Here is a 24,500-nt window from a genome sequence, read left to right on the forward strand (position 1 = left end):
GCATTTACCTTGAACATCATTACGGGAACGCGCACAGTCTGCTCAACCTCAAGAAGCACTCTCACACTTGGCACCACCATGGTGAAGCTCTCCTGCACTTTTAGAGCTGGGTATTTTGGCTGAAACATACAAACATCATATGCATCTGTACGTACAAGGCTTTTGTTATATGTAACGTTTTCCTCAGTGCTTAAAATAAACTTAAATACACTGTTTTGTAGAATAGAATAGAATAGAATTTTATTGTATAACTGTGTACATACAAAGGTGGTCTATTTTTACATTATACGTGTCAACAGTTGCCTGCTAGGGCGTACAATTTATTTATGGTAGGTAACCTACCTATCCTAAAACTAAGCTTAAACTTAAGAGCAATTCCTAGCTGAGCAACTTTTCAAATCTCGAATTTTTGAAGCTATGTTTCTGTCGCGCTGCGGTGGGCGGGAGCGGGAGCTATCTAAGTGTGAGTGCGCGCACACAGATGCGAGACGCGAGCGCCCGCTCATTGCGCGCCGTTCCGTTGACATTGCCGGCTCGCCGGCCGGAATTCATCCTGCGCTGCCCGACATAAGTTGTTTTTGATGTTATCACATAATTATTATTTTGACGACCAGTTTGGCCTAGTGGGTAGTGACCCTGCCTACGAAGCTGATGGTCCCGGACTCAAATCCTGGTAAGGGCATATATTCGTGTGATTAGCATGGATATTTGTTCCCGAGTCATGGGTGTTTTCTGTGTATTTAAGTATTTATAAATATTTATATATTATATATATCGTTGTCTAAGTACCCTCAACACAAGCCTTATTGAGCTTACTGTGGTACTTGTCAATTTGAGTAATAATTTCCTATGATATTTATTTATATTGATTATTTATTTATTATATTATACTGTATCTATTAATTAATTCAGATAAAGACTACAAAAAAGAATGATGCTTCGGTCGTCGTACCTATCCGTGACAATAAGTTGGGTGTGATCATACGATGGGGCTAAACTTGTGCCCTGGGATCGGAAACCGGTATTTTTTGTATGGGAACGAAAACGGTATTTTTTCGTTCTTTGTTAATTACTTCATTTCTAATTAGGCAATCTAATAATACGAAGTCGTTATCTGAAAACACAACTGAGTCTTACATTTAGAGTATAAAATAAACCGAAACATATGGTTATTTCGATGTTTTTGCAAAAAACCGGTCCCGATCCCTGCTTGTGCCGTCTTATTGAAGAACGTATCGCAATGACAATCTGGGTAAGGTATGTTGGGATAATGCCGGACAATTTTGGGACCAATTGAGAGAACTCGCGATTTTTTTTTCTAGATCGTGTCAGATTCTTGAAGTACGGAGCAAATCGTTAAATAATAACCGTAGATTCAGCCTGAATTTTGGTAATCTTCAATATATAAAGGTTTTAGTTTTGTACACGTGTAAAGATGAAACATACTTTTTTTTAGGGTAACGAGTGTTTTGCCATCAAGGGATAACATCGGATGGTGAATAAAAGTTGGTTTAAATGGAAAGAGAATAAGTTATCACAAAGAATAGGTCCGCTGTTTAGCCTTCTCCTACGTATATAAATTGCAGCCAACAATACAAATTTAAAAGTTGTCATCGAATGTTCTATTTTTCGTATTTTTGTATCCGATCTTAACCCTGATACAAAAATTTGGTAAAATTGTGGCTCTCAAACTTTGATACTTATATCATAAGGCAATTTGATAAGTAAACAATGTGTTAACAATTGCGATTTTAACGGTAAAATATTGCAATTATATATATAGTTGATATACAATCTTTTTTTTGGATAAAATCTAAGGATCGTATGCAAAAGGTAAAGTAATTGAATAAAATATATAGGAAAAGAGAGCCCTCTTGAAGCATTTTAAGGAAACTAATTTCGAAGTGCTATCTCTATTTTGTATCCGAAACTAACTATATATGTGAGCGTTAACATCTACATATGCATCCGTATGTGTAGGTACTTTCGTACTACATAATATTATGTCTACTTCGGCGGTATACATGTTAGTTTTTTGTTTGATTTCTTGTAACTTTCATAGTTTTTCTGTTTACAAGATATTAAACAAAATACTAAATTGTAAGCCACCCAAGTAGACCTAATGTTATGTAGAAATGTTTTAAATAGAATGGAATAAAAAAAAACATACTTTATAGTAATGCAAGAATATGTTTATATTGTTTATTGCTTTCAATTTGGTATACAAGATAGTAATAGACTAGGTGTTGTAAGTACTTCAGCTTCTGATTTTGTTTGGAATTGTTCTTTTTTTTTACCTATGTTCATCTTTGTGTACAAAGCTGCATTAGCTTCGTCTTCTGTGACTTGTGTCTCAGTCTGACCTAGAACTCTTTCATGTGCTCATAACTGACTTGCCTAGTTCTCAACTGAGCGTTTCTTCTTTGACCTTAATATCCAACTGGACGTGAATTCAAGATATTCCGGAGGTAAAGTAAGGACAGGTATAGTGTATGTTAGGATAATTCCTGGTAATTTCGTCGTCGTTCGTTAGAGGAATATTAAGTTCATATCAATCATACCTGTTTAAATTTTTTTTGACAGTAAACAACAGTTGCTAGGTAACAACATTATGAATGAAGATAAGTCTTGCTCTTGACATGCGAGGTTTATGCAACCTTCTTAATGTTGTATTCAGCCTTTAAATTTTGTCAATCTTATAGTGATATCTGGTGATGTAGTTTGCATAATCGGCAGCTTCAGCTTTACGCAAAAGTATGTTATCGGATCCCATTAATAGAAGTCACCCCCATCTTTACTAATGTTAACTACATTTCTAAGTGTTGCCCCCCTGATCGTATGTTACTATTACTTAATTCCTTTTTGAAAGTTGAAAAAAAAAATTAAATTTTGAAACTTTTAGGTCCTGTATTTTTAATCATTTCCATATAGTATTTAAATATTCATTTTATTGCGAAAAATCATTTTATTTGCTACCTATTTTACTAGATTTTGTTATAAAATTCAACATGTAGAATCATCCCTATACAATACAAATACTCTTTATTACACACCTCAATAAAAGAAAACAGAAACATAAGTACAGGTAAACAACATGCGGTCTAATCGCTAAAACGCAATCTCCAGGCAACCTTTGGGCAGCGGAAATTAAAAAAATGACATTGTCAGTAAGTAGGCGTACATACACATACATACAAAATAGACTACCTAAATCTTTTCCTTTTGATTTACCGTCGCGTTGGTACTGGATAATAATAACGGTACGAAAGTGTGATCAAGAAAACAATAAATGTGATAATTAATAAGTAGGTAAATTGAAGAAAATTTAAAATTTGACATACACTGCTGTTTTTTAAATGTGTAAAGATCGTGTTGTTTCTTTCCGATCTTTACCTGGAAGGGTCAAAATCGGATATTGGTCTACAGCAATCCTAGGTCTGTTTTTGATTGGATTGTTTTATAAATAAACATCTAAAACGAAATTATACATTAACACAATTACAAAAACAAACACATTTTCATCACAATACACAAAATAAATTACAGGGCGAAGATCGGATACACGAAATTTACCTTGCTCTATGTGATTGCGCATAGCACAAGCCCGATATCCCTGAGTGGCGCTGGGACACTGGCAGTCGAGGCAATGAAATGGCGTCTTACACAATGTTGCCAAGATTAAAAAATAAAGCTAAATTAGGGAGAAATGAATTTTCTACGTTCTTCACCCACATCCGGTATTATCCCAACATACCTTAATCGTTGAACCGCCGCATTTCAAAATGGCCCTTATTTTGATATCGGCTAGCCGTAATGTAATACGGCGGATTATACAATACGACTGCGATACTTATATATAAATCCCCTCGTCAATGTAATTTCATTAAATTTGCTATCTAGTGGCAAACACCAAAGTAGTTATCTTTTACTTGTGACGCACAAGTGTGAGCAATGTAAAATACTATATTTCTAAAAAAAATTGCCTACTACGTAATAAAGAAATGTGATTATTAAATTATAATACGAAAGGTGGTCAAATCGCAAAATGCTGTCGTTTTATTTAAAATAATGAAATAATTAGACCAGTTCCGAAAGTACCGAGAAATCCCGGTTCTTTAAAACAGTACCGGTTCTGCAATCCCTAATAAGGATGCCCATCACTATTCCTTCAGTGTACGTATATTTAGAAACTGTCTCCGCCTCCAATTCGTGCGATAAGGACAACTGCAGCTCGGACCGAAATTCACTCGCAAAAAACTCAAAAATCGAGGTTTCGCTCTCGACTGTTTCCTCCTCCAAAACGCAACTAATCATTATGAAATTTTGGAAATTGCAAGAGGAAGAAATAATCTATGCCGCTATGTTTTGATTTTTTGGATATTTTTTGTCATATTTGTATACTGTGCCTTTTTTTACAGCCAATTCAATTGAGCCGTTATTGCGATTTTCGAGGCGCTGTATCTTTCTTCAAAATAAAATAATCCAAAAAAGCAAAACATAGCGGCACAGATATTGATGATATTGATCTTATTTGAAAAAATCACTGCTCTAGGTTGAAAATCCAGGGAGGAATCAGTCGAGAGCGTTTGTATGGAAAAATCGCAACTAGGAATTCCTCTTAAGTACATGGTATAGCCGGTAAAACCACTCTGCCAGTAGAAAAAGGCGCGAAATCCAAATATTCTATTAGCCTGCGCACCTACATTTTCTAAACCCGCCGCCCCTCTCCACCGACGGAAATGGCTTGACAGACTGTTACATATTAATTGGCAAAGAATTCATTAATATCATAAAATACTTTATCGATTAGCCAGTTCTTAAGCCTCCGTTTGAACATAATTCCATCTAGCGCTTTTAAATCTAGAGGAAGATGGTTGAAAATGCGGATAGCCATAATTAAAGTGCATTTTTGTACAAAGAGTTGTTTACCTTTGGAAGGTAAATATCATATTTGTACTGGTCACGTATGTTGTTTTTTAATGATGACTTATTAACAAAAAATGCAGATTGACTTTTAATAAAAATACATAGTTCTAGGATGTAAATACAGGTTAAAGTTAAAAAACGTTTTTCTCTAAATACGTTACGAAGCGATTCCTCGGTGTGCATACGATATATAGTTTTTAAGCATCTTTTTTGTAGTTTAAATGTTTTGTGCACATCGACAGAATTGCCCCAATAGATAACTCCATATGTAAGTAGTGGATACACAATTAAATTGTGTCTGATGCTAGTAGTATTTTCCTATAGGTAAATACTCAAACTCGGTCCCATTAAAAATACACGGTGTTACACGAGAATCCGAAAGATTTTAACCAAACGCTTTTGAGGCCAAAAGAAGTACAAAAAATATATGAGTTTAGGTCAATTTTGCCAAAATCTCTGAAACTAAGCGAATTCCAGGAAAGTTTATAGGATATTTTAGTATTTAAATGCACTATTAAAATCTTTCGGGTTCCTTGTGAAACACCGTGTTTACCATACTCTAGGATTTCTTATATTGTTTATACAGCATAAAATACATTAAGGAAAATAAGGTGCAATAAAAATCTTAATTTTATTTTAATGTGCATTCTAAATTCTAACGCATCGGGTTGGCCAAAGAGTTATGCAGCATCTACTTCAGCTGTTAGATTCGAAGCATATTGTATTCTTACATTATAACGCTCTTCTACAACTCTTTGGCCGACTAAACGAAATGTTATATCTCTAGTGTCCTGTATTAGGGTTACCTGAACATAGCTGTCCTCAGGGTTCACAATGACGTACGGTGCGATCTTTTTGGGAGCCCAGAGTTCATCATCTTGCTTCTCAAACTTGGGGTTAGTGGAGAAGTTAAACGGCTCGCAGTCGGGAATCGTCAGCTCTGACTGGATTTCTTCCATTATATCTGTATAGACATTTTATGCTTAAAGTTTTGTGCTACTCAAGATATTTTATACTTAAGATATGTTCTTTTGAGGAACGAAAGGCTAATCTATAATCAATTTTATTGTTTACTTCACTATTTCTTAGATGCAACCGTCTTCAGAGTGCAAATTATTAAACAATGTTTAAATGCATTATACAAAAAAGTTACATTTAAATCGAGAGAAAAATATTTATCTAACAGGGTAAGTTTAAAAACAACTTTACTCCGTATAAAAACTATTTATGGTTAGTTGTTTGGATATTTGTTGTTCGATCAAGCAAAAAAGGCTGCAAGGGTTTGGGCGGAAATTAGGACCCAGATAGTTTATAGCCTGAAAAAACGACAAGACCTGGAATAGGCTTGGCCTGTCCTGGAAAAGACAAGAAAACTATAAAAATGAGCGCTGTCTCGCAAACAAATTGCATAAGCATTTTGGCGAGTAACTTTAAATTTAATTATGCAAAAAAGGAAAAACTACTATTTCTTTAAACGGTGGTGAAATAAAGAAGAAGGCGAGATGAAGGGAGTCAGTGTAACAACTTCTTTGCAGACAAAGTCGCAAACAGTTATTAGTATGTGAATTCTTACCGACAACAGTATGCACAGTAGTAGCAGCAAGATGGACTTCAATCTCAGAAACTTTAACGTTCACCTTCACTCCTTCCTCGATATTCTTGAAGCTCTTGGAGAACTCCAGGTCACAAGGTTTTAGTACTATTTGAGGCGGTAAATTCTTCAGTTTAGACTGAAGCTTGGACATTATTTGGAGACCTGGAAAAGACCGTAGTTACCGAAACATCGAATAAAATATTTACTACAGTACATTTACACCCCGTTTAGTTACGAACAAAAAATAATACGATCAATAGCTAGTGTTAAGTTGGCAAAGTAGTTCTTTAATTATTGCGACCGGAGCGAGCAAAAGATTCCAAAATGAATGAGCCTAGCGAGCAAGTGCTAAAGGGCTTTTCTTGTGCATCTTCTTTTGATATCTTTCATAATATTTTTAAATTAAAGGAAAAATAAAAAAATCATCGGTTCGGGCAAGACTCTGAACTTTTAGAATACTGCTCAAATCGCTCTTAATCAACTAACCTTCTGAAGCTTACCAAAATTTCTCAATTCCTTTCTTTTTATACACCCCTTCTTAGGGATGGGTTTAGTATCGTTTGATCATCATACCTGCTTGACATTAGTTAAATAACTTTATTTACAGTACATATGGTGCTACTTTACCGCACTAGTGCACATTACGTAAGAATATCGAAAATTTAAAGGGCTATATGTACTGTAAAACTTTCTACGATACATGTGCGAATAGGTAATTTGCAACAAGTGGCGATAAATTAAAACACGACTTAATGTTTTCGCACTTGTATCGTAATGTACTCAACTAATTATTTTATTTGTATATTTACTTACCTGCCAGTGAAACCACGAAGTTCTCAGTACTCGAATGGCTCGAGTAATCAATAAGTAATTCAGTACGAAGCAGAAGAGCATGGCCCTCGGATTTTCCCAGGTCCGTAAAGAACATTACTTCCGGTTGTCGGAACTGTATGGAGATGGACAGACCGGGAGATTCTTCAGGTACTGATGTTGCTGGAGACAGAAATATAGTTTTAGGTATAACAATATATTGATAAAGAGAATTTCACGCCTTAGATATATTATGAAGAGAATATATAGGTCATACTGAACTACTTTTAGTATTTACAACCTCGAAATCGAGAAAAAGAATAATGGAATGTAATGAAATGCAATGTGGAATGAAATGTAGTTTGTTACATAAATTTCAGAATTGGCCCCAAAAGTTAGTCAGTATTAACGGCGGTGATTACTTATAGGCTTATTTTACGGATTAACTTACGTATTTTAATTGACGTAAAATTAACTTAATGTAGAATTTAATACGGGGTTAACGATATAGTCACCTGCCGAGTAGTATCCGCTGGTAGAATCACTGGAGCTAGGGAACCTTGCAGGCCGGTTATTGTTGCCTTTTGCATGTTCACCCACGTATCCGTGGTTGACGACGCCGCCTTCCATGCTTCTTTCACCTAAAATAACATTAATATGATCAATTTATAAACAACATACTATATAATAAAGAAACTGCATTATTTTCTTAGGCGAGTGATATAAATAATAAAAATAATAAATATTATAGGACATTATTACACAAATTGACTAAGTTCCACAGTAAGCTCAATAAGGTTTGTGTTGAGGGTACTTAGACAACGATATATATATTATAATGTATAAATATTTATTAATACTTAAATACACAGAAAACACCCATGACTCAGGAACAAATATCCATGCAGTCATCACACAAATAAATGCCCTTATCAGGATTTGAACCCGAGACCATCGGCTTCATTGGCAGGGTCACTACCCACTAGGCCAGACAGGTCGTCAAAAGTGATGTAGGTTGAAACATAGGTACACAATATTTACGACATTAATAGTTCTTTTTTATATTCCAGATATTAAAATAACGTACTTTAGTATAAAATTGGTTTCAAAAGCAGGACTATTTTGGATGGGATTGGCCAATCCATCTATCATTTTAGTCCCATTTGGAACATCAGAGCTTAGATATGTTGTATGTGGTGAATAGTAAAGTGATTTCTACATCTGGCTAAGTACGTTTTGAACAGACACTACAGTCAGTAGATAGGCAGGTAGATATGACTCTTTGAAAATATATACTTAGTTATAGTTGATAATTACACAAGAAAGGTTTATAAAACACGATACCTGGCGCAGCTTCCAACAGCGCTCGACACAGAGCCATTAAGAATGGGACAGACAAGTTGATTCGTGTCCTATCGGACGGTTGTATCGATGAGGGGCGGGCGGCAGATGGATATACCCGTGGAAGCGCGGCTTGAATAGCACTGAGATTGGAATATTCTGAAATGTAACTATACCTGGCGCAGCTTCCAACAGCGCTCGACACAAGGCCATCAAGAACGGGACCGACAAGTTGATGCGTGTCCTGTCCACTCTGACGTCGCAGCTGGTGCCCCTTGCCCCCGTCATGCGGACGGTCGCGTCGAGCAGCGGCGGGCGGCAGACGGAGATGCCCGTGGAGGGGCGGCTGGAGTAGCATTGAGATTGGAATATTCTGAAAATAACAGACATTAGTAACACGTGTGATCCTGCTCCTTATAATTTAAGACACTAATTAACTCCAGGGAAGTTTCAATCATTTTAAATAAGAACAGATGCTTTGTTATTAAACTATTATTTCCTAACACTATTGATTCACATTTTTTATTTGCTAGAGGTTATAGCAACACAATTGGTGCCGTGACCAGGATGTGTTAATTTAATTCAGTTATGAAAATTCAATTCATAAATTTAAAACCACATATCTCTTTTTATATCAAGTATGTTAAATATTAATAAGGAAAGATAGTCATGCAATTACCGCAACGAGAAGAAATAGACTTTTTTTTTACTTACTTCTCAATAACAATGCCTGGCTCTGGTCTGATGTCTTCAACCAGCAAACTCTGTAGACTAGCTCTCATCTCCGTACTACTATCAGAGAAGAAGTCCAACTGTACTGCTGCTTCTCCAGCAGTGAGTTTGGCCAGTCCATGGTTCAAGTCTCGTACTGGAGAGGATAGTACTTCGTCCATGTCGGAGAACAGCTTTAGTTCGATGCCTTCCAGTGTGAACCTGGCAACAGTAAGTGTAGTATTTGTCAGATAAGCTTTATTGGCGTAATACGGTTATTTTTCGAATCTCCTAAATTAAGTGATATATGGCAACATTAGTCTAAACGATATGTTCATTTGTCCTCTCGTTGCTATTCGCTCCTGTCATTAGTAGGTATCCAATTTTAGGGCCAAGAGCTGTTAATTTGTTTTTGACTAATGTGCGCCAAGAAGTATGAACGTAGACGTACCTACGACATGAATCTAACAGCGAACACTCACCTGACTATTAGTAGAACGTTTCTCGTTGCTATAGGGTTTAGTCAGTAAAATGTCTTAACTATGCAATATAATTATGAAGTTTACACAGTGTTTGAATTACCTTACAACGGCCTCCTTTCGTATCGGCTCGCCCTGTGCAAAGAAGGCCTGCAACTTCTTTACCGACGCGTCGCTTGGTTGTGTTTCTACTGGAGAGCTTGGGATGATGCTGTCTGTAACAAGTAATACAGTACAGCCATTTACATTTATTATGAGTGTCTCATAAAAGGACAGTATCTGCTAGCTGGACTTAAGATCAAACTCTTTTTTATTAGAAAGTTCTACAGCCACATCGAACTTTCGACTAATGGTCCTCAGAAACCGTTTCATAGAAGAGGTGATCAATTCATAAGTTCACAACCCCGTGCCATGTTGACGTGAGCTTCACATAAAAGAAGTTCGCAGTGTGACGCACTCTGATGCTGGAGACAGCTCGTTTTAGGTGGGAGACGAAGCGTTTGAAGTGGATTGCTTCCCATAGAGTTTTAAGTCATAATGTATTGTTTATCCCCATTTTCGTTAGTCATAATTCGGTTTTTCTCAGAAACGCGTAACTTTTCAGTATTGCCATAAAACAAACCTAACCTAACCTATCTATTGGATAACCTAAGGAAATTCCAGGTTTCAGAGTTATGACTAATGATAATCTGCGGTGGCAGCATGGTTCCATTTTTATCACTTGTCACTATGCCCGTCACTTTCGCGCTTACATATTTATTGGAACGTGACAGCCATGGTGACAAATGATAAAGAACCGACCATCTTAGCCCTACTGACTATCATTATGACTTTCAATAATTATGTCAAACAACGGATCCGGTTTGAAGTTCTAGCAAGATATTCAGTCCTAAACTTACCGATATATCTCGCCTCGCTCAAATTATCAGTCCAAACAGCCCGCACCGTAGCCAGATCTTTGTGCCCCAGGTTCATAACCACCGTGTCCATAGTGACGTGCGCGTCACATAATAGAAGGTCGCGATGTGACGCGCTCTGTTGCTGGTAGGAGACGGCTCGTTTTAGGTCGCAGCGGAGAGAAACCGGCTCGAGGATTGGTTCCTGTGCAAAAAAGTCAAATGAAAGTTTATTCCCATATGTTTATTAACTTACATTTCTATAGGCAGAATGAAGGACAGACACTACACAACTATTATGCCTGTTAGGACTATCACTCTTTTTAAAAGGGTCACGGTCGCTGCAATTACTTTCTGCATAAATGGGGCTGGAAGGACTCTGCAATGTGCGAGTGTGACGAAGAAGTCCAGACTATGGAGCATATAATTCAGCGATGCCCTCTGCACTCATACTCGGGACCACCAGAGGACGTGCTGCGCCTAACACCCGACGCAATTGCGTGGCTGAACGCTCTGAATATTGACATTTAATTTAAATTTTAATTGTAATGTAATTTTTATTCTGTGATATTTATGTAATTGCCTATTTTTTGTATAAGCCATACGATTAAATAAATAAATTTAAAAGGGGGGGTGAAAATATTGGTAAGAATTCTTATGTCTGGTCGTTAGAATTCAAGTTTTAAGATGAAAGTGGACAACCGCCGCGAAATTGTCATTTCATAATCGCGTACCGTACACATACTTTTATTATTTGGCCTGACGTGTCGAACGTGACATTACGTTCGGTCACAGGCAGGCTAGACCCCTGTCTACCTCCCTAGGTAGTCTGCCTGTGACTAACGTCTAAGTAGTAAGTTATCTCAATGACAAGATTGAGTCTCGCACTCCAAGTTCTAATACCGCGTGCCAGCTTCTCGGCTGCCTTCTCGGTATATAGTCCTCAGTTTCCACTCTGGATATGAACATTATTGAAAACATATATTTTAACATAATTAAGATATCAAACACAGCTATGCCCGTTTGATTTATTGAATTTTTAATTGTCTTTCGCTCCTAATTCGTATAATAATAAAATAAATAAAAAAACAAAAAAGTCAACCGAGTGGGCATAACTATGGTCAGTATACATCGAAAAATGTAAAAATATTTTCCATTATGTCAATATTTAGAGAGGAAAATGAGGACTACTTTGTACGGAAAAGCCGTCCCCTTTCCTCTTAACATATCGATTTGTATGAGATTGTAACTTTTTTATTTACTTGCACTTCCAACGTCCCCGCGAGGCTCATAACAGCGCGAGATAACGTGACATTGTTCAGTGTGACAAGTATATTGTCTATGACTGGGCTCTGTATAGGACTTGACGCGTCCCGTGTTACTTGCTTGAAGAAATTTTCTATCTGAAGATCACCTGGAAAATAGTTATTTGTTTTACAAGAGGGCAAAGTATAACATATGAAAGTTAGACAATTCTGTATAATGTTTTATTATAATGCAGTTTTAATGTCTTACCCATGTTCAGGACGAGTAAGTTCGGCGAGGATGGTTTCTGAGGCAGTAAAAGTACAGGTGCATGGAGCTGAAATATTAACAGCATGAAATAATTTCAGTTTCCTGCAAAGGTTAGAAATAATCAAAAAGTTTCACTTGGAATGATGACATTTTGAAATAAACAAAGTAGATATTACTGTTGACATACACAAATATATGTACATGATAATCGCGTACACTTACTTTTATTATTTTGCCTGACGTCTCAAACGTGACATTACGTTCGCGGTCACAGACAGACTAGATTACATTTATTATTTTGCCTGACATTTCGAACGTGACATTACGTTCGTGGTCACAGACAGACTAGATTACATTTATTATTTGGCCTGACGTCTCGAATGTGACATTACGTTCGTGGTCACAGGCAGACTAGATTACTTTTATTATTTGACCTGACGTCTCGAACGTGACATTACGTTCGCGGTCACAGACAGACTATATTACTTTTATTATTTGGTCTGACGTCTCGAACGTAACATTACATTCGTGGTCACAGACAGACTAGATTACCTTTGTTATTTGGCCTGACGTCTCGAACGTAACATTACGTTCGTGGTCACAGACAGACTAGATTACCTTTGTTATTTGGCCTGACGTCTCGAACGTAACATTACGTTCGTGGTCACAGACTTATCTAGTAAGGTAATCTACTTTTGTTATTTGGCTGCCTGTGACTAAGTAACGTCTAGATAGAAAGTTACCTCAATGACAAGATTGATTCTCGCACTCCAAGTTCTAATGCCGCGTGCCTGCCTCTCGGCTGCCTTCTCGGCGGCTACTGCCGCCTCCGTAGCCACACTGGATGGTATTAGAGGTTCGAGGAATTGCTGGAACAACAATTATACGTTAAATTGGTTTGCTAGGCGTGTTGCCAAAAAATAAAGTACTTTTGCATTAAGTTGAGCCCCACAACAAAAGAGATTTCTAAAAAAATAAACCTGCAATTGATGCAAAGCGCAGTTCAGCAACACCAGCTGCACTCTTCCGAGATGTATCCTGAGCTCTCCATGAGATTTGAGTTCTTGTCGGCCGTAATATCGAGGTGCAGCACGAACGTATTTCAACTCGAGGACTCTGTCTTCGTCCGGCCACATTAGCTAAATATATAACAATTTAGAATAAATGGAAAAAAGTAAAAACAAATATATATGAATACCAGAAACAGACAGAACATACGCGTTCTAAAGTAGTAATCATATTAATAAGTACCGGAGGGCCTACCACGAACACAGTAAATCCAAATTTCATTATCTGCCTTTATCGTTCTAGCTTATTAGAACAAAAGAGAGAGAAGAGAGAGATAACATAATATCGATTTCGCAGTTTGCGGTAGAACCTCTACAAACTGTTTTGAATGATTCACGGTTAGATTCACTAAAATTAAATCGACCGGGATATGAACAAGTGTGGACGCGACCTGTGGGAACGTTGAAAGCGAACGCAGCAATGAGGGCAAACCGAGCGTGGTGTACACACCGCCGACACCCACCCGCTATCTTTAGCTACCCGTGAATAAGATGCTGCCGCGTCGAAATATCGGGAGCTCATAAACAATAAAAAAGGTAATCACTGTTCATATCCCGATCGATTTAATTCTACAAACTACCCAAGCTACATTGCCAGCATCTTCATGGTAAGACCAACGTTTACCTTTACCCCGAATACAAAATAGGTTTAATGCAAAAAGACGTACTTTGTTGTGCTTAACTTACTTTGGGATACAGCGTAGCTCCGGCTAAGTCATCAAGATGAGCCGAAGCAAGGAATAGCTTGAATATCATTCTATCGTTGGCGCGGAACACACAGTCGCTCTCAAGACCACATATTCTTAGTTCTAGCAGCCCGCCGTGTTGGTGACTCAGCTTTATTGATGCTGACGACACCCTAGGAAAAAAGTAATTATCCAAGTTTAATTAATAATGACTTAATAATGTTTTGTTAATTGCGCGGTCATGAGGATGCCATGTAAAGAGGTGTAAAGAGGCGAATGTGCGAAACACATGTCGTGTTTTATACTTTTGGTGATGGTTTCTTATACCGATATTTCTTATTACGGAGAGTGGGGCAGAATATTAATTGCATGTAAAATATGCATGTAAGTATAACTAAAGATATATTAAGACAATTTCGTACTTCAAATTTGACAGGTAAACGAGATGGCGCTGTACAGTGTTAAAGATTGACGTTTGACAATTCAATGACCGCAAAACATAAGGGGCACGTTTTTTTGTTAGACTTTACCTCTCTATCTCTATTACAATCAATTCTCTTTGGTATAAAGAGTTAGCATTCATTAACTAACACAGGGCTTTATAGAATACCTAAGGCCCGGCGTCAACAAGTTTGATGATCCCTAGACTAGCACGTTATTTAGCGGATTAGCAAGGTAATACCATGGATATGGATTCCCGTAAAGTATCGCCTTATTCAATTTTTTTTTTTCAATAAGTTTAGCTTTGATATGTCTCCACATAAAATTGTGTTATTTATGAAAGAATAGCTAAACTGTGGAAGGAACTGTCGCTTGCGGAATTTCTGGACAACAACCTTCAAACCTTCAAGAAAAAAGCGTACTCATAACTTAAAGGCTGACCTTTGACCTTTGAGGGTTGACCTTTGTTGCTGACAACACACGTACGACCCCTCTGATATTGCGGGTGTCCATGGGCGAGGATAATCACTTGCCATTAGGTCATTCGTCAGCTCGTTTGTCTCCTATGTCATAAGAAAACATAAAATGTTGTACCTGACAGAATAACTGAACTTGGTGGCCCCAGAAGGCACGGGCGGGTCCGCTTCAGGTTGCATCAGATAGTCCCACAGAGATTTGGTCTTCGGCAGGAGAGCTTTCTTCAAGTTCAACTCGTGGCGAGTTTGGATTCTGTGAAATAGAACACCCCTTAGAAAATACATCGATGGTCTTTTACTACCAGTGATCGGGGTTTTGGACGCCACATCGCGGTATATCAAGTTAAAATAGTACGAGTAATATGGATACACCTTTAAGCCCGCGATACCTTTTGAACTGCACGAAAAAAGGCATTTTAGTGCAGATAACATATTTATAAAATATGTATACGACATTAAATAAGCAGTTACTGAGGTCATTCACCCGGAGTGGCAACCAAAATCCCGGTCACTGCTTACTACACAATTACATATTTACATTTCTTTTAAACACTGAGAAAAAAGACCACATGCATACTTACCCATTCAATTAATTGCTAATGTATTAAGTGCTGCTAAAAGACTTTGCTTAGCAAGAAATAGAAAAGATTTACTAGTACTTATGCCACCAAACGCAGTAGTGAGAAATAAGTAGGTAAATAAGTTAAATACTCGTAAAACAACGGATGATGTCTTCATAAAAAAGTTAGTACTTACTCATCATAAATACAATGTAGGTAGTGCACCAGCGACTTGAGTCCTTGAGCATTCAAGGACATAGCAATAGGTCCCGTGTCACCCACCAGACTTTGTTCTACGCTGTGGAAGTGGCTACGGAAGTCCGGGCAGTCGGCACGCACCTGGATAAAATTAGCTGGGTTAGTTTTGTAATGTCGAGAACAGTCCCCTTGCGTTTATCATATCCTCCAAATGCCCAGCATACAAGAAAATTGGCTGTTGAATTTAAAATCAATTGTGTAGGAAATATATGATTGCATTTCTGAGAGTTACATTTTTATGTTTTCATTTCATATAAATCTGACTGAATATCCTTTTGGGTAAAGTTTTGGGTTAAGTTGGGTTGATGTTTATGTAAAAAAACATGGCTGAAATTTTACAATTCCTAAAACCTCCTTAATAATTTTTGAAAGACCAGACTTAACAGCCCAGAAAGATACCCTGCATTATTAAGCCAATATAGTACCTTCCTGTAAAGTAGATTGAGCAGTTCTCCCGAACTACTGAGCAGCAAAACATCTCCTGCCTCAGTATGTTCCAGCAATGATGCCTGTAAACAAGATTATAGTCTAAATTATCTTTGAAGATTTTCATAAACCAGCACGGGTAAATTTGAGCATACATGAACTGTAGGGGAGAGAACAGGAGCTAAAGATTGACGCGAAGTAGAAATGTAAAGTTTTTAAGTAGAATGATGTGCAAGTGCTTAAGCTGTAGGGATAGGACCTGATTATTGGCGTGAATTTGTTAGGTGACAGCCACGGTGACAAACGAAATAGGGGCGGCCATCATAAACCCTCTGATATTCACGTTGCAAATTTGTAAATAATTGAGTCTAAGTAGCATAGGACCCAGAAAAGTGGCGCTTGAGTTGGACCCCTCGTTTGGTCTCATTTTGGATCGCTGATCCAACGGAGTAGGTACTATTGTATCGACTATTTATAAAACGTATTGTGTCTTGATAAGATCCACTTAAAGTCAGATAAATATGTAGCTACACTGTAGCTGTTAGTAATAACATGTATGAATAGAACCAGACACTAAATACCTGAGTGACACACAGCTGGACGGCAGGCCCGTACTGCATCAGAGCAACGTCGAGACAGACCTTGCTGATGCTTAGCAGGACGTACGGACGATCCTTGTCTTCTCGTGTTGAACGGGAGAGGTTAATTACGATCTCACCTGCAAGAAAATATACAATATATAGGTCATAAAGCCTGTAGAAAGTGAGTACAAAAAGGAGGAAGAAAGCGGAAGCCTTTGCCCAGCAGTGGGACACAAAATAATTAAAACTGATGCTTGCATCGATGTAAACGCCTCGCAACATTGACTTATACTCGTAGGTCTTGAGCTATGAATATGGAGAGATGTCAGTTATTGTATTAATCAGAAATTGTATTAGTATAAACTGAAGAATATGACTTATGAGACCAATGAACTTATAAAGATATTCTTGGTACACTCACCAACAACGAATCTCAGCAGCGTATTTATATTGTTACTTGGTGACACATTATCATCAAAACCAGGCAGGTCCACTGAGCGAGCGTATACCTCCATATCTTCGTCACTATGTTCTGATGATATGAACACTTGGTTGGACTCTTGGAAGCCTAGTTTCGCGCCAGCTCGGTCGAATGTTGATTCTGGTACCCTGTTTTAAAACATATAGTTCGTGTCATCCACGATGACGCGCAGATTTGCCAAATCTAACATGATATTACGACTCAAGGCACGCGTCTTCGTGAATGACACGATTTATGGATTTATACAAATATTTTATCAAAGTTAAACATGTGAATGTGAATTCAGATAATCTAAAAATAGACAGGTTTCGAGTTTCGTTTTCTTAATCAAGCCCGAAATAAAATCATCTACAATAATATCTTACAAGACACAGACAAGGAAAAATTGATGCACTGAACGGGAATAGATATGTATTTTTTTTTTTTTGTTAAGTCAAATGTTAGCTCTTGACAACCTGATTATCTTATATTTACCTGGTACCTGGCTCATGACTGTAAATAGGGTATAGCTATTAACACTTACTTGTTTCTACTCAAATAAGCAGCTACAATCTTCTGGCGCAGTCTAACCAACTCGCCATGCCCTGGATCACACGGCACCTAAATAAATACGTAATTCCTATAGCATTCAACACTCAGGATCATTACGAATGGCTAAGGCTAAACACCACCCTTAGTCCTTAGTCAGAAAAACACGGCGTTTTGTTAAAAGTCTCACTACCATTACGAATTGCAAATGATGCCTATTGGTCTACACAACGCCTCCAGGATATTTTTTCGCTCGAGACTTTGACGGGGTACGTTAAAGTGCGCGGTTGTTTCATGCGATAGACGCACTGTTGAACGCATGCGATTACGGCATGTATGAGAAATGTCAATGCGCTTACCGCTGCGTTATGTCATACTTTCCCTACATTCCATTAATTGATCGCATAAAACAACCACGCGCTTAAATGTGTCATACTAGAATATGTACAGCGACCGCAAGCTGCAAAAGTGCATAATGGATTCCATTAATAAAGCGGGTATGCACTTTTCCAGCTGTTCTTGTTTAAACTGACATTACCTTATCCTTCATCATTGCCGTCATCTCCGGTTCTTCAAGTTCCTCAGCATAATCCCCAGAGTCCATGAAAGAAACAGGCACAGTGTTCGGAACGGGTACAGGTAAGTTGTCCAGGAAATCCAGTAGGGAGGCGATGATGCGCTGAGATAGGTTCAGCTTCACGCTTGAGAGCGATATATTCAGTTTGTATCTGAGGACAAATTAATAGAAATTTGTAAGTAATATCATAATATAAATGAAGTTATACAAAAATATAACGTAATTATACAATTAGCAGAGTAATCCACAATATACAATCTCAACTGCGGATGCGTCAACCACCTTTTTGTCATATATAGATAGAGTTTAAACACTTTGAAGTGGCGACGACATCCGGACGAAGTCCTACAAAGTTTCATCGAGTGTACAACCAGAGGCACCTACGTCGAGTATTGTCGCAAAGATACAGCGACGCGTGTTCTCTGATGACACTAACATTATACTTTCGTTTGGTGAACATGACAAAAACCCGGTGGACCTTATATCTAATTTAAATATAGCCTTAAAACATCTACAAAATTGTAACATTTACATAGTTAGTATAAGATATAATCCATATGTGCATGCTGATCTAATAAATTACATGTTACAACAATTCTGTTTAAGGGAGAAAAACTGTAAATACATTGATGCATCTAACTATACCTACAGAAGCAAGACACAATACCTAATAAATATATGTAAAAAAATTAACGCGATTGTGGATCAAAGGGACTATAAAGATATGTACTATAATTTTGTAAAACAACATGACACACAAACTCAATGTTCTACACCCCAAGACAAAAATTATAAATATAAAAAAGGTACAATTCCCTATTATTTTAAAAAACAGATAAATAATGAGGACAAGGAATATAATTATAAATATAAAAAAGGTACAATTCCCTATTATTTTAAAAAACATATTAATAATAAGGCCATGACAACGACCGATCCTCATTCCTTTCGTAGCTAAGTCAGTGACTGTAAATATATTTCATCAAAATATTGCAGGCATACTAGGGAAAATGGATATTTTTGAGTCGGCAATTGATGACCTTCAGGATAAAATGGGTCATATTGATATTATATGTTTGTGTGAAACTTTTATAAAATTAGGATCTATAAAAAATCTCACCATAAATAATTATTATATTGCTGCTTCATACTGTAGGCAACATCAGAAGCGAGGAGGCACTTGTATCCTCATTAAGACGGGCTTAGAATATGTAGTTCTTGAAAAAGTTCAGAGTCTCTCTCAACCATTCGAATTTGAGAGCTGCGGTATTGAAATACCCCAGTATAATTTGATAGTTATATGCATATACAGGACGCCAACATCAGATATAAAAGTATTCTTTTATCTATTAAATCAGTTGTTAAAATGTATTACTAAAAACAATCAGAAACGAATTGTGCTTTGTGGAGATTGGAATATCGATATACTGAAAGATAATAAAATAAAAAAAGAACTTACATCAATCCTTTCAAATTACAATATTTATAATCATATTTATCACCCTACGAGAAAAAAAACATGTATAGATTTGATGGCTAGCAATATAACAGATATTAAGTCGAATATACATATCTTAAGTCTTTCAGACCATGAAACTGGCCAGAGTTTATCTTGTAAAATAAACATAAATAAATCAGTGAAACACAAACTTATATTTTGGCATGAATTGAAAAGAGACTATAGTAAGGAAAATCTACACAAATTTTACGAATGTATGTCCGCTTTGTCTTTCACTGAAATATTACAAGAGAATGATGCAAATGCAGCGTTTGACAACTTCCATGAGCTTCTCATACTATTTTACAACCTTTGTTTTCCACATGTTAAAGTAAAGAAAGTTATTAAACCATTAAAAAACAAATGGCTCACGAAAGGAGTAAAGATTAGTTGTGCAAAGAAACGTGCTTTATATAGAATAGCTTCTAGGAATGGTCACAATAAAGACAATTTAAAACGATACAAAACATATACAAGAATGTTAAAAACATGCCTACATAAAGCGAGACAAATTTCTAATATGAGATTTATAAACAACTCTATTAACAGATGTAAAGCTTCATGGCAAATAATAAAAAATAGCTGTAATATGACCCAGGCTACCGAAGACATAGCTGAAATTGTAATTGGTAATGAGATTATTCGCGATCCACAAGATATAGCAGAAAAAATGAATAGTTACTTTATAAACATAACAAAAGGACAACAAGATCCAGTAAATAACTCCAACAAAATATCCCAAAATGTACACAGTATGTTCCTTACTCCAGTTGATAACGTAGATGTGATCAAGGCAATAAAAAGTCTACGCAACACCAACTCCACTGGTTACGACGACATATGCACAAAGGTCATTAAATTGTGTGCAATCAGCTTGTCGGGACCTCTGTGTCATATCATAAATCTATCATTCACACAAGGTATTTTCCCGCAACGTCTTAAATACTCTGTCGTGAAACCATTATATAAAAAAGGTATCAAATCCGAGGTTAACAATTACAGACCGATTACCCTTATACCCATTCTATCTAAGATTCTTGAAAAAATTATGCATAATAAAATCACTAGTTTTATATCACACTCTCAAGTATTAAAAAAAGAGCAATTTGGGTTTCGTCAAAACAGCTCAACTTCTAAGGCATGTTTTAATCTAATAAAACATGTCATCGAAAACCTTGACAATAGACTACCCATAGTAGCGGTTTTGTTAGATATGACAAAAGCATTTGATTTTGTGAACCATAACATATTAATGAGTAAACTATTTAGATATGGAATAAGGGGTCTTGCTTATGACTGGCTTATTAGTTATCTCAGTGACAGACAGCAGTGTGTAGAAATCATGAGAATTACTAGTCATAACAGATTGGCATATAGATCTAACTACAAGCTAAATCCTACCGGCGTACCTCAAGGAAGTATATTAGGTCCATTGCTATTCCTTCTTTATATTAACGACCTGCCAGATGCAACGAATCACAAATGTATATTGTTCGCGGATGATACTACCTTACTTATAAATTGTAATGATGTTTTAACATTTGAATACGAAATAAATCAAGCCATAAATGACATAATTAATTGGATGAAAGATAATAATTTGAGCATTAACTTGGAAAAGACTAAATTTATACAATTTTTGACACGTAAAAGTAAAACGACTAATTTAAATATATCATATAATAATCAATCAATTGAAGAGGTAAAGTCTGCGACATTTTTGGGAATAACATTGGACTGCTTGTGTAACTGGAAGAGTCATATTGATAATTTGCGCATGCGACTCGACCGTTTTGTGTATGTCTTATATCGGTTACGAAATGTTGTCTCAGAAGAAGCAGCCCTTTCTGCGTATCACGGTTATGTGGCATCAATATTGCGATACGGACTCATACTTTGGGGAAACTCGACGGATGCTGAAATCATTTTTAAAATACAAAAAAAATGCATTCGCACTTTATGTGGAGCCGATTTCTTAGACCACTGTAAACCACTTTACCAATCCAAACGTATACTGCCACTTCCATGTTTGTATGTGTTTGAAATGTGTTTATTTGTAAAGAAAAATATAGAACTGTTTGATGTAAGAGTCACTAACTCTAAGAGAGGGACACATAGGATTAAGTTAAACTTACCAAAAACCAATCTAGCATTATCACGGCAAAATTCATACTGTATGGCTATTAAAATATATAATATTCTCTCTGATACTTTTAAAGAAATGCCTTTTAATATTTTTAAGAAGAAATTATTTAATTATTTAATTGATAATTGTTATTATTCTGTTAATGAATTCATTACCAAATGTAAATTGTAATATTAAATTATTCCGCCAATGGTATTATTTATTTATTTATTTATTTTATTTAAAACCTTATTTGTAATTCATTATTACTTGCATGAATTGCATGACATTGTAATGTTTATCGTAGTATGTAAGGTTAGGTTTATATCTTGTACATAGTTAATTTAGTTAGTAAGTAAAAAACAATATTTGTACGCCAATCATGGCAAAACAAGGATCGGTCAAAACCAAAAATGTAACACCCAACGATATACGCTTGTTTGTCTCAAATAAACATTCATTCATAAACATTCATTCATTCATTCATTCATTCATTCATTCATTCATTCAAGTCAAACAGTGAACAACACTATTTATTAAGCAATATATTAATAGTTTAAAAATCACTAGAAAACCACGCTTATGATACGATATTCCATCATGGAATGGCAGTACCTATCTTCCGGCTTCATCATCAGATCTTGAAACAAACAAGACTTTTCTAACAAATCCAAACGCAGCTATGATACGATGTTCCATCATGAAGTTCCAGTTCATATCTTCCGGCTCCATCATTAGATCAGTTCGACAGTACCATATTATTGTATTGTCATCAGAACTACATACAGCTGCCAATTTTCATGACGCTACGATCCTTGGAAGATGGTTAAATTAGTTACCTTAGATTCCATTACATAGTTACATACAGATCGACCTAATAAAATCGTGTTAAAAAGGAACGAAACGGAAACAATACGACCGTGTGATGGAGATGAGATTGGGGAGATCTAATTAAGAAAACAGTATTCAGAAATTCCTATTAGGTACTATAGATATTAGTTATTGCAGCTGTTGCAAGGCATTGTAATGTGGGGTAAAATAATAATAGAACAAGTTCAAAAATACCTTGGTAGCAGTTTGTAGTCCTTCTTGATGCTGTTTGAGAAGACGACCTGAGCCTTCATACGTGGTACCAGATGAAGTTCAGAGTCAGTTTGGCGTCGTGCCTCGCGCCAGGATTCAACGCCCTCGCAGAATAGAACCTAACAGGAAAATTGTTGTAAATCAACGTACAAAATCTTACTTTGCTACGTGAATATGCTAATGTTGGATTACACTACACCTCTTATACACCGAAAAACATGTGTGATAATGTTCCCGAGACATGTTTTTTTTTATATTCTAATCCATTTCGAATGCTACGCTATGCTGCTCTATGAAAATTGGTGAGTGGTACACGGTCGAACTCACGACTACGATATTTATCATGCGTGTACGATATTATGTACTTATAGCAAAAATTGCAGTTGCACAGGATCGGGACTGGTGGCATGCTCTCGTTTCGGAGGCCAAGGTTCTTTTTGGATCACTGAGCCAAAATAGTTATAGCAAAATTTGAAACGACACTCCAGAAACCATGACAGAAAATGCTATTAGATAAATATATTCGCCAATTCCCTTAAAACTTGCCTACCTATTAGCAATTAGGTACAAAAAATAGACCAATAGACAGTAACCAAATACTTAATATTCCAAAAAGACAAGACAAGACAAAGCATTTATTGCAATCATATTAGGTAAGTACACAAAATTACATAATATGTACCCTGCAAGGGCGCAGCAGTCTTTTTTTGTTATCAAGGGAATAAAAATGTGTTGCAATATGTTTGGGAATCTAAATAGCTGTCAGTATCTATTGATGCTGGCAGAACTTACCTGACAAGAGCACTCAGCATGAAGCCGGTCGTACAGCCTTTCTTCCAGCTCCATACACGTAGCGTCTTCCAGCGCCAGGTTCGAAGGTTGAAGATCGGACTTAATGATGATACGGCTGATGTCCATCACCATTAGTTTACCAGTCCTGAGAGAAAGAAATGACGTCGAACAAACTTAACGACCCTGTACCTTCCCCAGCACTGGTATTGAAGTAGAAATATTTTATTTGGTGTACAATGAAACTTAACCTATAATACATCTTATTCTACAACAATCTTACACCAAAATGGATGCCGCTCAGCATATGCCGTAGACTAAGATCCTTAGCCAAAGCGCTGGTTTTCAGGGCAACCAAAGAGAAAAACAAGATGATGGAAAACGGTTATTAGGAACCAATGGCTGGTCAGTGGTCACACAATAACTTTTGTGCCCCAGAGGCCACAGGTTCTACAACCACTGCCCACTGCCACTTAATTCTGGCAACTTTCTGCGCCATGCTGACTTCTTTAGTCTTAATTGCTTTAGGCTTTGATAATGTATGTGACAGATGGATTTTATGCTACACTTGAATTTCTACTTTCCACCCCATGGCCGTAATCAAAGTCACTATTAGAAGCATCATTCGAATGAGGCACGTGTTTTGATATGG

General features: G+C 36.7%; 1 protein-coding gene across 2 annotated transcripts in view; it reads right to left on the reverse strand.

The window, feature by feature from the left end:
- Positions 1-24,500, reverse strand: part of LOC133522583 (intermembrane lipid transfer protein VPS13A-like) — an 89,344-nt gene that overhangs the window by 41,428 nt on the left and 23,416 nt on the right. For both annotated transcript variants that reach the window (XM_061857930.1, XM_061857929.1), the window contains exons 12-34: positions 23,852-23,996; positions 23,042-23,178; positions 18,315-18,504; positions 17,772-17,848; positions 17,189-17,376; positions 16,768-16,904; positions 16,186-16,269; positions 15,699-15,841; positions 15,061-15,195; positions 14,027-14,198; positions 13,253-13,411; positions 13,016-13,141; positions 12,273-12,339; positions 12,020-12,171; positions 10,761-10,962; positions 9,965-10,076; positions 9,386-9,604; positions 8,848-9,044; positions 7,846-7,971; positions 7,334-7,513; positions 6,500-6,682; positions 5,733-5,890; positions 9-119 (exon numbers count right to left, since the gene is read on the reverse strand). In XM_061857930.1, the coding sequence (XP_061713914.1) occupies positions 9-119; positions 5,733-5,890; positions 6,500-6,682; positions 7,334-7,513; positions 7,846-7,971; positions 8,848-9,044; positions 9,386-9,604; positions 9,965-10,076; positions 10,761-10,962; positions 12,020-12,171; positions 12,273-12,339; positions 13,016-13,141; positions 13,253-13,411; positions 14,027-14,198; positions 15,061-15,195; positions 15,699-15,841; positions 16,186-16,269; positions 16,768-16,904; positions 17,189-17,376; positions 17,772-17,848; positions 18,315-18,504; positions 23,042-23,178; positions 23,852-23,996 (3,400 nt within the window). The remainder of the gene's footprint in view (positions 1-8; positions 120-5,732; positions 5,891-6,499; positions 6,683-7,333; positions 7,514-7,845; positions 7,972-8,847; positions 9,045-9,385; positions 9,605-9,964; positions 10,077-10,760; positions 10,963-12,019; positions 12,172-12,272; positions 12,340-13,015; positions 13,142-13,252; positions 13,412-14,026; positions 14,199-15,060; positions 15,196-15,698; positions 15,842-16,185; positions 16,270-16,767; positions 16,905-17,188; positions 17,377-17,771; positions 17,849-18,314; positions 18,505-23,041; positions 23,179-23,851; positions 23,997-24,500) is intronic.

Source organism: Cydia pomonella, chromosome 11, assembly GCF_033807575.1.
Source record: "Cydia pomonella isolate Wapato2018A chromosome 11, ilCydPomo1, whole genome shotgun sequence".
In the NCBI taxonomy this organism is placed as follows: Eukaryota; Metazoa; Arthropoda; class Insecta; order Lepidoptera; family Tortricidae; genus Cydia; species Cydia pomonella.